Genomic DNA, 18377 nt, shown 5'->3' with positions numbered 1-18377 from the left:
TCTCTTGTGTGGACTGGTCCAGGCTGAGGTTGATGGTGGGATGGAAATTGTTGAAATCATGGTGGAATTCCTCAAGGGCTTCTTTTCCATTGCTCCAGATGATGAAGATGTTAGCAATGTAGTACAAGTAGAATAGGGGCATTAGGGGATGAGAGCTGAGGAAGTGTTGTTCTAAGTTAGCCAGAAAAATGTTGGCATACTGTGGGGCCATGAAGGTACCCGTAGCAGTGCCGCTGACTTGAAGGTATACACTGTCCCCAGAAGTGAAATAGTTGTGGGTGAGGACAAAGTCACAAAGTTCAGCCACCAGGTTTGCCGTGACATTATCGGGGATACTGTTCCTGACAGCTTGTAGTCCATCTTTGTGTGGAATGTTGGTGTAGAGGGCTTCTACATCCATAGTGGCTAGTGTGGTGTTTTCAGGAAGATCACCAATGGATTGTAGTTTCCTCAGGAAGTCAGTGGTGTCTCGAAGATGGCTAGGAGTGCTGATAGTGTAGGGCCTGAGGAGAGAGTCTACATAGCCAGACAATCTGCTGTCAGGGTGTCAGTGCCCAAGATGATGGGGCATCCAGGATTTCCAGGTTTATGGCTCTTGGGTAGCAGATAGAATGCCCCTGATCGGGGTTCTAGGGGTGTGTCCGTGCAGATTTGTTCTTGTGCTTTTTCAGGAAGTTTCTTGAGCCGATGGTGTAGTTTCTTTTGGTAACCCTCAGTGGGATCAGCAGGTAATGGCCTGTAGAATGTGGTGTTAGAGAGCTGCCTAGCAGCCTCTCGTTCATATTCCGACCTATTCATGATGATGACAGCACCTCCTTTATCAGTCTTTTGATTATGATGTCAGAGTTGTTCCTGAGGCTGTGGTTGGCATTGTGTTCTGCATGGCTGAGGTTATGGGGCAAGTGATGCTGCTTTTCCACAATTTCAGCCCATGCATGTTGGCGGAAGCACTCTATGTAGAAGTCCAGTCTGACCTCAAAGTGGGAGAAGAGGCTGTTATTGGCAGAATGGAGAAACTGGAGAGAGGAATTTTGAGAGGCATGACCATGAAGGGTGTTGAATGAAAAAGAGCTAGTTTGCAGTGGCTGTCAATGGATATAGGAAGGTAGTGGAAGTCTTTCATCATGGGGGAGGGGTGAGAAAACATGCTGCAGAGATCTAAGCTGGTAGTTTTTTCCCATTCTCTGGTTTTGCCTGTATACTGGTTATTGGTTCCATAAATCTAGAGCTCAGAAGAGCTCATCCATTTCTCAACTATGTCCCAGCATTTGAGCTATTCAGAATGTGTTCCAATTCTAGCTTTAGAGCTATAATAAATGTATCCATTTGTACTTCTCTGTGCATTTTTTTCTACTAACTATGAATGTAACTACTATTTAAGAACTGAAATATTTCACCTCAGCTTTCATATGAAGTTCAGCTAAAAAGCTGTTTCTTTTGTATTTTAGGCTGAACATTACTCAGTCTTTCCTTTACAGGAGGCAAGACACATTAATATAAGCACAGCTAAGTATTAAGGAACACGTAACATAGTAAAAAAAAGTCTCGTGTCAGATATAGATTTTGAGATAATACAGGGAGTCAGCTGGAACATATTGTTAACTTAGTTAGTTAAAGATACTATATGTTTTAATATAGCTACTTTCATTTGAATTAGAAAAATACATAACTATCTGTATTGGTTGTGCTTTACTTCTGGGGGAAGTATGGTCTAATGATTAGAGCAGGGCACTGAGTCAGGACTCCTGGATTGTCTTCCCACCTGCGCTGTGTGATTTCAGAGAGGTCATTTAACTTCTCTTTGCCTCAATTTACCCAAGCTGGTACTATAATAATAGTACTTACCCAGAGCACTTAATGTGGGTATTATGAAGCTTAATTCATTCATGCTTGTAGAGTGCTTCTAGCACCACAACCAGCTAGAAAGTGCTATAGAAGAGCAAGGTATTATTGCTTCAATTTTCTTCTTTTGGTTCCTTAGAGACTAACAGATTTGTTGGAGCATACGCTTTCGTGAGCTACGAAGTGAGCTGTAGCTCACGAAAGCTTATGCTCAAATAAATTTGTTAGTCTCTAAGGTGCCACAAGTCCTCCTTTTCTTTTTGCGAATACAGACTAAAACAGCTGCTACTCTGAAACCCTTCTTTTGGTTGTTAGTCACAAAATACAATTTGGCTAAATTTCTTTACCTCTAGGAAGATTGAGATTTGTATTAGACAGTCAGATGGAATAAATGAAGAAAGAAACAACTGACTACAGCTTTTGAAACTCTGACAAATATTCTACATGCAGTGATGTGCCTGCAGGTTACAACTTCTCACCTTCATTAATTGTAAAGTAAATGGTTGAAAAAAATAAGTTTTAGCTACTTAGTCTTGCAGACTTGAGTTGTTTGAGCTCCCAGTACATGCTCTGACAAATGCCATATAGGCTGCCTGATACTGTGCATGATTTTATTGCATGGAGGAGATATGAGGGTTGAACTCATAAATATTAATCAGGGATTAATGAACAGTGGGAGGACTCTGCATATCAACTTGTATGAGAGGAAACTTTGCATTAAACACACCACGTCTTACCCATGAATCATTTGGGAAAACTGAAGGCTCTGTGATGTATCACTTGTTCTACTGGAGGCCTAGTCATAAAATAGTCGTACAGCACATAAGCCACAGGCATAATTTCTTGGCATGATTATGCGTGGCTATATTTTTTTAAAAAACAAAAATATTTTAAAATTAAGTGCTTTTGAAATTTGTCATGGAGATTGAATTCCTGCATCCACAGAGCAGGTGAAATATAGGGGGTAACAGTACAGACTTCCCCACACAGATCAGAAAGAACCTTATATAAAGCTAAGTGGATAGTGAAATCTCTGCCGAATCAATCACTAACCAATCTGCTGAGACTGTCAACAATAGGTTCTATTTAAAGCCAGTTTTGTGAAGTGGACATCCTTCTCCTAGGAATCAGGACTGAAATAACAAACCATTCATTTCATATAGGACATTGAGAAAACATGAGATGGCAAAAATGGCCATTTCATAGAGTCATAGAATCATAGAAGATTAGGGTTGGAAGAGACCTCAGGGGGTCTTCTAGTCCAACCACCCTCTCAAAGTAGAACTAACCCCAACCTAATCAATTTGCTATTAATCTAGGCGAAATTCTAACTGGCAGTGTCATAGACACAAAATGGGTGAGGTAATATCTTTTACTGGAAATTTTCCATTGGTGAGCAAGACAAGCTTTAGAACTCTCACAGAGCTCTTCTTCAGGTCTGGGAAATGTACTCAAAGTGTCACAGCTAAATACAAGGTGGAAAAGATTGTTTAGCATAAGTAGTAAAGAAATATTTCAAGGGACTGTTCAAAGTAAAGTGGCTCATTAGTATCCTTCCAGTCTTTGGAGACAAAAGAAGTGTGGTGAGGGTTTTTTTTTAGTGGATTATAGATTGTTGTAATAAGCCATAAAACTAGTGTCTCTATTTGCTCTATAGTTTTTAGTTTCTAGCAAAGTTAGGAATTTTAGCTCCCAAGCTCATCTTTTGAAAGTTTTGTGCAGGTTTCCTTGGAGGATGAGAACTGATATGTCAGATACAGAGTGATCACTTTGTGAGAATTGCTACAGCTGATATGGTGTTTTTGTCTTTTTTTCATTTTCCTGTGTTAGTTCATTCAAGAGTGCAGTAATTGTCTGGTTTCACTCACATAGTTGTTACTGGGGCATTTAGTGTACTTGATGAGGTACACTACATGATGTGATGGCATGTGTAGGACCCATGGATATTGAAAGGTGTATTTTGGGGGGTGCTGATTATTACAGAGGTGTCAGGCACTCGGATACCACAGAATATGCTCTGAGGAGAAAGTCTGGAATATACACCTTAATGCATTCAAAACCACCTTCACCAAACAGGGACACTCCACCAGAGTAGATTGCATCATGGAATGGGCCACCCAAATACCTCAAGAGAACCTGCTTGAATACAGAAATAAACCCCCTTCCAACTGCACACCCCAAATTGCCACCTACCGCCCAACATTGGAACCATATAGGGTATCATCAAATAATTACAATCCATACTCAATGGGACCCCATCCTGAAAGAAATCTTTCCTAAACTCCCTCCTCTGTCCTTCATACAACCCCACAACCTCTCCAACTCATCATCAGAAGCAAGCTCCCCACAGACCAGGACACACCAACTCAAAGCAGCACCAGACTCTGCCAGAACAACCAAAGCAAAACCTGCAGCCATATCTCCACTGCTACAACGATCAATACTGCCTGTGACACACCTTTCAAGATCCAGGGGTCCTACACATGCCTATCACAGCATATGGTACCTCATCCAGTGCACTAAATGCCCCAATAACAACTATGTGGATGAAATCAGACAATCACTACGCTCTTAAATGGACTCTCACAGGAAAATGATAAAAGACAAGAATACCACATCACCCATGGGTGAACACTTTATATAACCCACTAACAGCCCCCTTGCCCCTTCCCCCCCCACCTCCAATGACTGGAGAGGTATTAATGGGCCATTTCACCTTGAATAGTCATTTGAAATATTTGTTAACTACTTATGCTAAACAATCTCTTCCACTTTGTATTTAGTTGTGACACTCTGTGTTTTCCAGACCCAGGGCACATCTTCACTAGCAACATTAAAGCGCTGCCACGAGGGGCGTAGCTACCAGCACTGGGAGTGCAGTGGTAATGCAATGTTTTTTCATACCCCTGAGCAAGAAAGTTGCAGCGCTGTGAAGTGCCAGTGTAGACAAGCTCTCAAGCTTGTTTCTCTCACCAACAAAAGCTATTGGTCCAATAAAAGATATTACCTCACGCACCTTGTCTCTCTAATATTCAGGGACTGACACAGCTACAACAACACTGCATACAACTGGCAATCTTGAGAGAAAAGCTTCCATATCCATCCCAGTGCTAGTCCCCCAAGCCATTCACTGCTACTTGAGGAGTTTCCACATTGTTATGGCTGATTAACATAAAAACACCTGTCAGCAATGGTGCATTGTATTAGTATTTATTTATGTAGATTTATATCCCTCAAAAGAATGGCCAGCCTTTTGACAGTCTTTTAAAATGTAAAATTATAAACACCAACAAACCCCCTCCCCAGTTACTAGATCAGTGCCTTATAAAAAGACATGGTTTTAGGCTGGAGGGGACATTTAGTTTGAACAGTGTATGATCACAACTGGTCATTCATTCTTTTTATTTCAGAAAAGGTTAATTGAAATGCCCTTGTGTGAAATCAGCAGAGTATGGACATGATAAAAGCTATAGACCAAAAATGTTGTGAGGTTAATTTAAAAACTAAAATCTTTCTTTTTAAAATGGTCCAAACATGGCATGAAAATCCAAGGTCTATATGAATACATGAGCCTCTGCATGCTATCTTATGGCATGTTTACTTTATAGGCTTAATTTTGAAAGGAACCTAAGTGAGTTAGGTGCCCAGCTCCTTTGAAAATTCCAGCCATAAATGTTTTAATAGAGTGGGCTGGAATCAGCAACCCAGTGTTTATTCTGGTGAGTCCTTGGCTGTGGCCTTTGGGAGAGAAAAGTCTATTGGGTAGGGTTTGTAGCAGAAGGCAGCTGCAATCTTCCCTCCACTGAAGGACTGTAGGGGATCAGCACAGCCAACATGAGGGAAGATCTGGCCAAGAATAAGTTGTCAGGCCAAACTGAGATGTGTTGATTTAATGTGTCCACACAGCAGCTTGGCTGATGGGACTCTTCTGAGATTGAACCATAATCTAATTCTGCTTCCTCCCACCAGACTTTCCAAGCGAGAGAAGTGGCAATACATCCTACCTCCAATGGCTGGAAGTGTACATTCTTTTTCCTTTTATTTTTATTACAGTAGCACCTAGAGGCCCTAATCGAGATCACCATCTAGTCATGCTGTGTTCACAGAAAGTAAGAGAGAGCCTCTGCCCCCAAAAATATGAAATCTAAGAAGATGACAAAGGATGTCAGAAATAAAGTAGTAGTATCGCTGTTTTAGAGATGGAAATTGAGGCACAGAGAGATTAACTTTTTAAAGGTCGTACAAGCAGTCTGTGGCAGATCCAGGAACTTAAACTGGATATCTGAATCCCAGTCCAGTGCCTTAACTAGCAGACTCTCCTTTCATGCACGCACACACACACAGCTGCCCCCCGTACACACATACACCCATCCCCTGCACATTCATATACCCATCCCCATCCCAATTTCAGAGACTCTCTCTAAAAAAGCCAGTTATAAATAGAAAAGAAGCCTTTTAAAATGCTCTTTAAAATCTCTCTCTTCCTCCCACTTTCCCTCCAACTGATTTTTTTTAAACTGGTGATTTTAAGGTTTTGCAACAATTCAGTTAAATTACAACTTTTTAGCTGCTAGATAAGCTGGCTTGCCCGCAGCCTATTTGGTGTTACTTGAGCCCTTGACTCCACAGGAAAATGTCATTAGTTTAACTAAATTGGTTCAGAAACAGATTTTGTTAAATCAATCCAGCCCCCTTGTATAGACACTCTTAAACCAAAATAAAGAGTGCCTAAATAAGGAGGCTGTATTAATTTAACCTCAATCAGTTTCTAAACCAATTTCATTAAATTGATGTAATTTTCTTGTGTAGAGAAGGCCTTAAAATAGGACTAACTGTGTGTTTCATAGTTTGAGGACAGAAAAAAAACATTAATCACCTATGCAGTGTTATCATAGCCATGATGGTCCCAGAGTATTAGAGAAACAAGGTGGGTGAGGTAATAGCTCTATTGGATCAACTCCTGTTGATGAGAGTTAAGATTTCTAGCTTACACAGAGGTCTTCTTCAGGGCTGGAAAAAGTACTCACAGTGTCACAGCTAAATACAAGGTGGAAGAGATTGGTTAGCATAAGTATTTTAAGGGATCATTCAAGATGAAGTGTCCCGTTAATACCTTTCCAGTCATAGGAGGGAAAGGGGTGGGGGAAGCTGGAGAGGGAGAGGAAGTGGGTTTAGATTATTATAATAAATCATAAATCCAGTATCTCTATTCAGTCCATGATTTTTAGAAAAATTGTGTATTTAAGCTATCAGTCTAGATCATCTAGTCTGCCCTTCTTGTATATCAGAGACCATTAAATTTCACCCACTTAGTCTAGTATAGAGCCTAACATCTTGTGTTTGACTAAAGCATAACTTGTGTTTGGCTGAAGAAGATCTTACAGAAAGTCTTGGTTTGAAGATAACAAGATAAGGAGAATCCACCTCTTCTCTTGGTAGTTTGTTCCAGTGGTCAGTCACCCTCACTGTTTAAAATGTATTGCCTTTAATTTCTAATTTGAATTTGTGGCTTCAGTTTCCAGCCACTGGTTTGTTTGTAATGTCTTTTCTCACTAAATTAAAGAGCCCTTTAGTACCCAGTATTTTTTTCCATATGTACACACTGTAATCAAGTCACACCTCAATCTTTTCAATAAGTTAAACAAATTAAGCTCTAATCTCATCCTGTATGGCATTTTGCTCAGCCGTCAAGTCACTTTTGTTGTTCTTTTCTGCACCCTCTCTAATTCTTCAAAATCTTTTTTTTTAAATGTGGCCACTAGAATTGTACACAGTATTCCAGTATCAGTCTCACCAATGCTATACACAGGAGAAAAATCACCTCCCCATGCCTGCTCTCGATTCCTGTGCTATACATCCAAGGATCACATTAGCTCTTTTTGCCATAGCATTGCACTAAAAGGTAATGTTGAGTTGCTTGTTCACTATGGGTTTGTCTTCACTATGGGGGTAAGTCGATCTAAGTTCCGCTCCTCCAGCTACGTGAATAATGTAGCTGGAGTCGATGTAGCTTAGGTCGACTTACCGCGATATCTTCACTGCGCTGCACCGATGGGAGATGCTCTGCTGTCAACTTGCCTTAATCTTCTTGGGGAGCTAGAGTACCGGGGTCAACCGGAGAGCGCTCTGCCGTTGATTTAGTGAAGACCCGCTAAATTGATCCCTGCTGCATCGATTGCAGCAGCAGTGTCGATCTCCTCTTAGTGAAGACCAGCATATGACCCCTATGTCTCTTTCAGAGTCACTGCTTTCCAGGATACAGTTGCCTGTTCTGTAGGTGTGGACTGTGTTCCTTATTCCTAGATGTATAATTTTTCATTTGATAGTATAAAAAAGCATTTTGTATGAATGGGCCCAGCTTGTCAAGTGATCTAGACCACACTGTATGTCTGCCCTATCATCATTATATACTAGTAGATGCTGATTAATATCCTCCTTAGTTACAGATGAACTAGAAAGTACTTCATCATTCTTATATGAGATGAGTACACCCTCTGTCTCTTTCCAGATACAGAACAGAAATATTTATTGAACACTTCTGCCTTTTTTGCATCATTAATAATACTTTTACCATCTCCTCTAGTGATGGGTCTATATCATTGCCATGATTGTTTGTGTTACTAATGTACTTAAAAAACCCTTCCCCTTATTTTCTTTAGCCATGAATTTTTCCCTGGTGTCTTTAGCCTCACTTATCAATTTTCTACACTTGATAGCATCTAATTCCAATGAAGTGAGCTGTAGCTCATGAAAGCTTATGCTCAAATAAATTTGTTAGTCTCTGAGGTGCCACAAGTACTCCTTTTCTTTTTGTGAATACAGACTAACACGGCTGCTACTCTGAAACCCATCTAATTTATATTGCTTGTTGTATGTTTCCTTTATTTTCTCATTTATCTGTTTCTATTTTATTTCTAATTTCTGCCTTCACTTTACCACTGAACAAAGTTGGGCATTTAGCCAACTTTGTCCTTTGTCTTATTTTTTTGGAATCTTGACTTTTTGGCCATATAATACATTCTTCTTAAAGAATTTCCAATTTTCACTCACATTTTCCTGTCTAACTTTTTCCTCCCAAACAGTTTTGCTCATAATTTGCCTCAGCTTTGGGAAATTAGTCCTTTTGAAGCACCAAGTATTACCGGTTGAGATTGTCCTCTGTTTGCCCATATTGAATGGAATCAGGTCAAAATCACTGGTCACTAGACAATCACCAACTTTCAGTTCAGTGCTTGATGACCATCATAATGAGGTCCAAAATAGTTACCTTGTGGTGGATGCAATACTTTTTTGTGTTAGAAAATTATCTTCTATAACCTTTAGGAACTTTATTGGTGTTTTTACTACTGGCTCCCCCAAATTGACATCACAGTTTTTTTCTTTCCACACATTACAGGCAGATGCTTAAGGAGTTACTCATCCTGTTCTCGTTGTGATTTGCTGGTCTGTAACTGACCATCACAAGTATCTTCTCCTAGGCGTTGATAGTTAGCACATTGATATATACACATTAAAGATCCAGTGGTTCTGCATTATCAATAGCTGTAAAATAGGCAATGGTGTCTTTAATAGAGTCACCACATCTTTGACCAACTCTCTCTATTCTAAACAGATTATAACCAGTGATTTTTAATATTCCAATCATGTGAATTGTCCCACCAAGTTTCAGTAATGCCAATTATATCTTTACATTGTTTGTCACATGCTGAGTTGATTTTGTACCAAATTTGTCTCCATACCTCTTCCCCATTGCTTTGTTAGTTTAATGCACTCCTGGCACTCCGGTGGAAAAGATTAACCTCCCCTTACTTTTGAGATGTCAACTGTTCTGTTTATACAGGCCCCTTTCCCACGGAAATATGGCCCAGTGTTCCACAAAACCAAAACCTTCAGCTTCACACTATTCACACAGCCAAGAATATCATTTGGACTTTCCCCTTCTTCAGCTCCCTTTCCCGATACCTGATGTTTTCTATATATGTGCAGTTCCAAATCATGCCATGTCATTTGCTCCAGTGTATATGAACATCAGTGGAGACTTGCCACATGACTTCAGAGTCGCATCCAAATTGCAGTTACATCTCATATTTTCACTCCAAAGAGACAGCACATTCTCCTGCTGTACTCGTGTCCCTTGCTGAAATCTTGGTCCAGTCTTCTCAGTATGGAGTTGCCCATGATGAATGCTTGCCTTTTTTAGGATGACTGAAGAATCTTTCTTTGTAGCTGCTTGGTTCATATGGCAAAGATATCCATCAGGTATATCCTGTAGCTTTCTCTTCTGCCTCCCAGAGACCAGTTCCTTGGTAGTCGACTCATGAGTATCTGAGAATGATTCAGTACATCTAGCTGGGTTGAATGTCTCCTGGTTCTCTTTCACCTCTTGGTCACAAATCACCAGTCTGTTTCTTCAATTTCTATTCTCTTCAATTCCTTTATTGTTGGTCGTTCCCCTTGTGGCATCTGTGTCAATGATTTCTGAGTCTGATTGTCCAAAAAGTCTTTGTTTTCTCATGCTATGCAATGTGGAAACTTGCTTTTCCAGACCATATATCTTCTCATTCAGTGTAGGCACCAACTTACAGTTTCTGCACCAGAAATCTCTTCTGTCTATCAGAAGAAAGGAAAACATAGCATACCCAGGGCAGGCGTATCAGTTATTCCATCATCCTACATATCTCCCATCTGGTGTAAAGCTCTACCTAAACAGAAGGAACCAAACTCCCTTGCTTGCTGCTCCTGTACACCTGTTATCCTGGTGACAGACTTATATACTAAATTCCATTGTTTAACCCCATGCTGACAAGACAGAGAGGGATTAACCACTTGGGATGTGAATACACTGCAGATGGGAGGTGTGATTCCCAGTCCTGATAGAACCAACTCATGCTAGCTCAGCTCAAGGTAGTGCACTACAGATACCAGCATGGGCATTGTGGAACTGGTGGCAGCTTCGGCTAGCTGTCCAAATCCAAGCCTGCCGGTCCCTCTGGGTCCAAGGTCAGGTGTCAAGCCCCAATCACTGCCAGTGCAGCAACATCCACACTGCTCTTTTTAGTGTGCTATACTGAGCTGAGCTTGCCCAAGTCGCACCGCCCAGCTGCAGTGTAGACAGAGCCTCAAAAACCTCAAACATGGGGTCAGCCGCACAGTCCTCATGCAGGTGTGAACAAACAGATCTCTCTCATCTAGCTTGTTAAGAGGCCCCTAACCACTGTCACTCAGCCCTCACAGAGACAAACAAATGTACCAGAAATACAATTCATTGAGTCCTTATCTCCAAGCACAGGTTTGGCAGCTACTCCCTCCCAAACTTCCCAGTCTGCCGCATCTGTTCAACTATATTGTTGGGCTGACTGAGTATTTCTGAGTCTTTCCAACTCTAATGTGAAGTGTTTGAAAGTTTGTCCCTATATGACCAGCTCAGTAAAAAATAAGTCAATGAATAATAACTTTGATAACATGTTGCTAGTCGTAATCAGTTACTTATTATAGGTATTCTGTTCTTGAACTTCTTCCCTCCCCCCCCCCCCCAGTATTTTGATGAAAACTTGCCAACTTGCTGCTTTGGATAGTCATTATGTTCTAAGGAACAGGATTAGATTCATTTTAATGTTTATAAATATTGTTTTCTTCAAATGTGATGCAGATACTCTATTTTTAAAAGAAAATCTTTGTTATCTCTATCTGTAACATACTAACCATTTTATGATAATAGCCATTGATAGACCTGTCTTCCATGAACTTATCTAATTCTTTCTTGTTCCCAGTTATACTTTTGACCTTCACAACATTCCCTGGCAATGAGTTTCACAGGTTGACTGGTTTGTGTGAAGAGTTACTTCCTTTGTTTTAAACCTGTTGCCTTTAGATTTCATTGGGTGATCCCTAGTTTCTGTGTTATGTAAATAACACTTCCTTATTCACTATCTCAACACCATTTGTGATTATATAAACCTCTCTCGGATCTCTCCTGAGTCGTCTCTTTTCTAAGTTGAACAGTCCCAGTCTTTTTAATCTCTCCTCATATGGAAGCTGTTCTGTACCCCAAATCATTTCTGTTGCCCTTCTCTGCACCTTTCCCAATTCTAATATATCTCTTTTGAGACGGAGCAACCAGAGGAGGGCTCATTGTTCCAGCACATTTATTTATTTAAATGTTTTAATTGTAGCCTTTGATAACTTTAGAGTGGAAATTGCACAGGTCACTAACAACAGATTCTTTTCTTCAGTCACTTTTATTATGTATGAGATTGGTAGGTGCACGCACAGACATTGAGTTTTAGGTGTTACAGATAAATATAATTGAAAGAATAGAAAATTATCATAAAGCAAAGTAAAGATAACAAAATGTCCCCCTCTCTTGCTCATACTTATAATCTCATGGAGACCTTTAGAAATGAAGATGGAAAGAACAATAAGTGGAGCACGTTGTAAGTGGAAGTGAGGATCTGGCCTGCTGCCTGCTCTTGTCATTCTGTTGAACCCACTTGTGAATATCCACACATTAGCTTTTATACCCTGAACACCCACACATGTCCAGGATGATAACTTGTTAAATTTAAGCCTCTTGCCTGTGTATGGTATCCTGAAAGACCATAATTAAGGTTTCAACTCTTAACATAAGCTATTTGCATCAGTACATTTCCTAATAGTTTTAATACATCAATGTGATCAGCTCCTGTTACAAAGTTCCTAAAATTTCATTATTTCAAAAGTTGTACTGGTACTTTTGCAGTTTACACATTTATCACAAGGCACATATTGCTAAATCTTATAATCTATGCTAACTCCTATGCTATTTCTACTAACAAAAATATAACAACTAATAGACATCGCTAGGCTTCAGCTTGATTGCCAAACTTACCTTAACATTAATAATGTTAATATTTATACTGTATGTTTTCTGTTTTCACTTTAGCTATATTGGCTTGACTCATAAAGGTAATTTTGCAAACTATATATAAATTAAGTTTGCCTCAGAACCTCTTCAGGATCATGGCCACAGGTCAACTTATAAATTGTAGCAAGTTTAGGCCTTAATATACATTGTTATAATTTTAAATTTAATTTTAAACAGGTTTATTTTTAAAAGAAAAATGTATTTAATTTATAAAAAACATCTGATTTAAATGAAAACATCTGATTTTTTTTTAAATCGTCAATTGTATTCACTCATCTCAAAAGTCAAGAAATGCCAAAGGTTAAGATTTTCTCCCACAGTGTTAACTCAGCTGTGTTACAAATACATGGTGGTTTCAAATCCTGTTTTCCTTGTTAAATGTATTTTTTGTTTTTATTAACGCACACCATATAGTAGAAAGGCTGTGTTGTTAAGCTGAGTTAATGTTGTGGGACAAACCATTTTTGATTTTTATTTACTGACTTTTGAATGCTTGACATAGCAATTTTCATGTTACAATTTTTGTGAGGGAAGAGGAAGGAATTTGGTATTAAAGGTGAAGTCAAAGGGGAGTTTTGTTTCAGAATTGAAGACGTTATCTGGCCCAGTCATTGCTTGCCAAATAAAAATCCAGTTGAATGGTTCGTATGGGAAAGATTGAGTAATAGGTAAGTACTGTTAAGTGTGTTAAATCGGTTGATTCATGGAGAGTATGAATCCATTGTTGCGACCAATTAATGTTCCTTTACATTTAGCACTGGAGGTGTGGGGATCAATCCCCAAAGATAACTCTCAGTGGAGGCCATTACATAAAGGACATCCGGATTTAGTTATTATTTACTCTTTTCTAGTCACCTTTATTAAATCCGGCTACTTCTCTGCATTTGGATGCAGTGTGTTGATATGTGCATTGAAGTGGGCCGTATAGTTTTAAGATTTCATATTGTTGCTCGACAAGAGACCTCGTGTTACAAATGGTAGTTCTGTATGTAATTGTGCCCAATATTGTTTTAAATGCCTGACAAACGTGTGCATTTGCCAATTCACAATGTGTGTAGCATTAGCCAAATTACATTGCTCTTACCACAGAAGTATGAATACTGTATTTTACCTTCAGCAACACAATATCATGCATCAAGAGTCTCAGTAGGCTTCATGAGAAGAGTGTGGGAGCGTATTTTAGTCAAGGTCAAAGCTAAAAGAAAAGGCATCCAAAATCAGACTTTCCAAAACACAATATGAGCCTAATCTTGTTCAATCAATCCATTCCAATTTCCTGTCCCAGCATCACTGTCATCCTTATTTGTTGTTAATCCTATTAACCCGTTGGCTCAGATTGTCAGGCTTTCCAGATATATTAGCACTCAGCAGCAAGAAAACCTGGCTCTCAGGATCCAGGGGTCAGTTAGGGTTTGAAATGTGTGTCGAGATGAAGCACCTATTAAGAAAAAATGCTGCTGATGCTCTTGTCTTGAAGGGAAACAAGTACTGTGCACTTCCTAAGCTTTAGAAAATGTTTAAGGTTTTTGTGTGAGTGCAATGCAATAATTAATGGGACCAGAAATGCTCCTTTGTGGGACAATGTGCAGATAGTTAGAGAACTACTATGGAGTTTATATTAATTTTTTTATCAATATAAAATTTAGGGATTTTAGGGTTTAATTGTACAGCTCATTTTCAATCGACATTCTGTGATTTAAGAAGGGCTGTTTAAAAATTTTATAAATGAGGTCCTTGTGGTTGAAAGACATAAATTTAAATCCTTATTTGATATTTATTTCAGATGAATTCAATTAGAAGGATTTGGATTATTATCTGAATAGCAATTCAGATGGATTAATCTGATGTTCTCAACAAAATATGAGAACTAAATTAAGTGAATTAAAATATGTGGGATGTACTGCATCTTGATATTCAAGCTTTGTATCCCTTCTGGTTTTGGTAAAAGTTACTTGATTTTATAACTGTAACATAGAAAATGCCAATAGATTTAGACACATCCGGAATAATGTTTACCTCTTACCCTTTGTAAAAAAAAAACAAATTATGCTCTTCCAATTAACTAGATCAATGGTTTTAAAATATTTTGCTTTACAAATTCTGAATTATAATTGCAAAGAAGCCAAGAAAACATAGATATTTATAAGCAGCTTACTGTTTGAAACATTTGAAGCTGAGATATGCAGGAACATATTGTTATACATCTTAACTCCTCTATTTGCTTACATAGATTGCACGTTTGTGCATAATTAGACTATGGGCTTTCTTTCTTTGATGTTGTGCTTTTTCCTCTTAGGTTTGGATTTATTCTTCACAAAGATGAGCCTGTGCTCCAGAAAATTGATCTTGAAACTATGTCATACATCAAGACAATTAGTTTAAAGGATTATAATTGCATTCCTCAGTCTCTGGCTTATACACACCTCGGAGGATATTATTTTATCTGCTGCAAGCCTGATACAACTGGGGCCATTCTACCACAGCTTATTGTGGACAGTGTCACTGATTCTGTGATTGGATACAATGGTGATGTGACAGGCACCCCATATATCTCTCCAGATGGGCACTCCCTTGTCAGCATTGATGATGTGAAAGGTCTCATGAGGGTCCAGTCCATTACAATCAGAGGAGAAGTACAGGATGCATTTGATATTCACACTAACTTGCACATATCTGATGTTGCTTTTCAGCCATCATTTACTGAAGCCCATCAGTACAACATCTATGCTAGTTCCAGCACACAAACTGATGTGCTCTTTGTAGAGCTCTCCTCTGGCAAAGTGAAAATGGTGAAGAGCCTTAAAGAGCCTGTCAAGACAGAAGAATGGCCATGGAGCAGTAAGAACCGGCTAATCAAGGACAGTGGTCTCTTTGGCCAGTACCTTATGACACCTTCCAAGGAATCCCTGTTTATCCTGGATGGAAGACTCAATAAGTTAAATTGTGAAATCACTGAAGTTGAGAGAGGCAACACAGTAATTTGGGTTGGAGAAGCATAAGGAATCATATTAGATAATTACCGAATGAATAGTTCTACAGTACATTGCACTTAACTTCATTCTTTAAATTTACATTGTTTTCCTTTGAAATTTAGACCCTTCTGTATCTGTCATTTGTTTGGTTCAGATACAATTTGATATTAACTCTGACATAGAAAATTGTTAAAACCGATTATTCATCAAAGGGACTTATTACTAATGACCATCTGAGGATACGTTGGTTGATTAAAATCAATATTGAAATTTATGCTACACCTTAATAATGAGAGCAATTCTAAAGCTTAATTATGAAATGATGATACAATATTTTAAGGTAGTAAAACAACAAACCTATGCTTCAGGGAATTTCAAATGACTTAATATGATCCATTGCATTTGTAAGTGGCATACTGAAATATATTTAAATTCCAGTTTGGTTTTCTTCCAACAAAAATAAGAAGTGTTGTGCAACCTTAGACTTCTTAAACTGAAATGTTCTATCCTGTCCACTATTTAATCTTTTTGTGCCTTGAAGGGAATGTCTCACAAGGAAAAGGAAGAGTAGAAATTATATAATTTATTCCCAGTGTGGCTACAGGATTTTGTGTCATTGAAAAGAAGCATTTAGTATCTCAAGTTTTTAGTCTCCATCAGGTTGTGGAGCACATTAAGGAAAAAAATGGCAAATTATATTTGCAGTTTTTTCTGTACTCTGTTTTTTGATCACTGTAGTTTGAGAAGTTTATTTTTATTGTGAGTTTTAGTTGAGATCATTTCAATTGATAGCAGAAATTTTACCTTTTTTGTAACAGATCTAAGTGTCAGGTTATTTTGCTATCACAGGGTTGCATCAACAGGGAGTTTCTACTAAAGAGAAACAAGATGTGTATCTGCTTAGAATAAATCACACTTTCTCATACTGATATGAAGCTTCACTTGTACTGGCAAGAAAACTGTTATTTTTTAAAATAATTTTGTGAGACATGCATTTTGAAGAACTTAACGTAAAACTCAGAACTGGATTTAAGACAACAACCAGTGGATAGAGTTTTTGCTTGTGCATTATGTCATGTACAAGTATTTCATAACCTCTTCCATTTGCTTAGTAGATTTGCCACTCCAAATCTCTAATTGGATTATAGCAAAAAAAAGTTCCCTTGTATTTTTTTTTTAATTTAACTAACTGTTACTCTAAATTTAAACATAGCTTGCACATCTAAATGAGAATAAGGTTCTTAAATTTAGAACAATGTTAGCACATAAAATCAGAAAAAAATAAACATGTGACTAATTGAAGCCAGCAGTAAAACATCTATCCAGACTTACAGTAATGACATAAATATTTGGGGGTAATTTTTATTTATTTTTATTTTCCTAAGGAATGCTTATGAGCTCTTAAGCTGTCCTCTGTTTACTAAAGACAATTAGAAAAAAAAAGCTTTTCTAAGTAAAATTTTGCTCCAGTTTAGATTGTGTAAAATCACTTAGAAACCTGAAATTTTCTAGCATTGTAATTGTGTGTGTATTTAGCATCCTGTGCTGTGTGATACAGTAGATCTCTCTTTAGCTTGAGGAAACTTCCTGGCAGGTAGATTTAATTAAAATAAAAATCTGCTTACATTTCTAGCTACTGAATCTGTTTTCCTTTTTAACAATTTTTTCCCATTGTGAATGAGAGCCATGTAAACTGTTACTCAATTATTTACAGTAGTCTGTCTCTTATGCATTTTTCTTCTGTAATTTATACCATGTGGATGTTCTGTATGTAGAAAATGCTTGACAAAAGGAGAATAAACCCTTTCAATTTTAAATGTTCTTGACTTCAGTGAATGTTGCAATACAGCCATAAATTATATTTTATTGTAGTGAACCAAGAAACATATAACACTGCTTTTTATTTGAAGGCCAAGGGAGAAGAGGCTCATCTGCCTTTCATCACCTACTGCATATCATGAATGATATATGCAGCGTATGTTTTTTGTTTGGAGAAACTTTACCAACTGGGAAGCTTTACATTTGCTTTTACACAGAAAGACTCAGGACTTCTATTTATCTGTAAAGCATAGTGTGATTATGTCTCCAACAGTAAAGGATATTTCTGAGAAGCTGTGCCACATTGTGTGTTAGCCCCACTGTCTCACTGAAGTATAAATAAAATAGTCAATTACCAGTTTGGTCAAAGTAAATTTCTTTAAGAACTCAAAAATATTTGGTAGTAGTAGGCACCTTCAGTTGTAAATTAAATATGTTAAACTTCCATTAACATAGTGGGCCAAATTTTCTGCTCATGTGCACTGGAATAACTCAATTGGCTTCAATGAAATTACATTATACGAGCATAGAATCTGGCCCAGTAACTTGCTGAATTCTAGTTTAAAATCCATTATTGTAAGTATATTTGGATAAGGTGGTTGGAGCAGTTGTTTGCTTGCTTTGTTCTCACATTTTGCTGTCACAAAGGCCCACAATTTGGTTGGTTTCCAGTTGCTGATTTTAAAAAGTCTTTCCAGCTTCCCTGCATCGGGGGGTGAAGTTCTGGCTCTGTTAAAGTTAATGGCAAAAATCCTATTGACTTTGATGCAGCCAAAATTCCACCTTGATGTGCATATGCAAGATACAATAGGCAGTTTCAGATCCTTACTTTATTAATTGTT

The 18377-nt window shown here is 38.2% G+C and overlaps 1 protein-coding gene across 3 annotated transcripts in view; it reads left to right on the top strand.

Moving 5' to 3' along the window:
- The window catches only part of FSTL5 (follistatin like 5), a 540589-nt gene extending 523036 nt beyond the window's left edge, over positions 1–17553 (top strand). For 2 of the 3 annotated variants that reach the window (XM_007071285.3, XM_043545924.1), the window contains one exon: positions 15042–17553. In XM_007071285.3, coding sequence (XP_007071347.2) covers positions 15042–15744 — 703 coding nt within the window. In that variant the 3' untranslated portion in view covers positions 15745–17553. The remainder of the gene's footprint in view (positions 1–15041) is intronic. The other variant, XM_007071286.3, reaches the window with a different exon arrangement.
- Positions 17554–18377: the final 824 nt, after the last annotated feature.

This window comes from Chelonia mydas, chromosome 4 (assembly GCF_015237465.2).
Source record: "Chelonia mydas isolate rCheMyd1 chromosome 4, rCheMyd1.pri.v2, whole genome shotgun sequence".
Classification (NCBI taxonomy): domain Eukaryota; kingdom Metazoa; phylum Chordata; order Testudines; family Cheloniidae; genus Chelonia; species Chelonia mydas.
The sequence above is the reverse complement of the archived record's forward strand: the minus strand, read 5'-3'. Positions and strand labels throughout refer to the sequence as shown.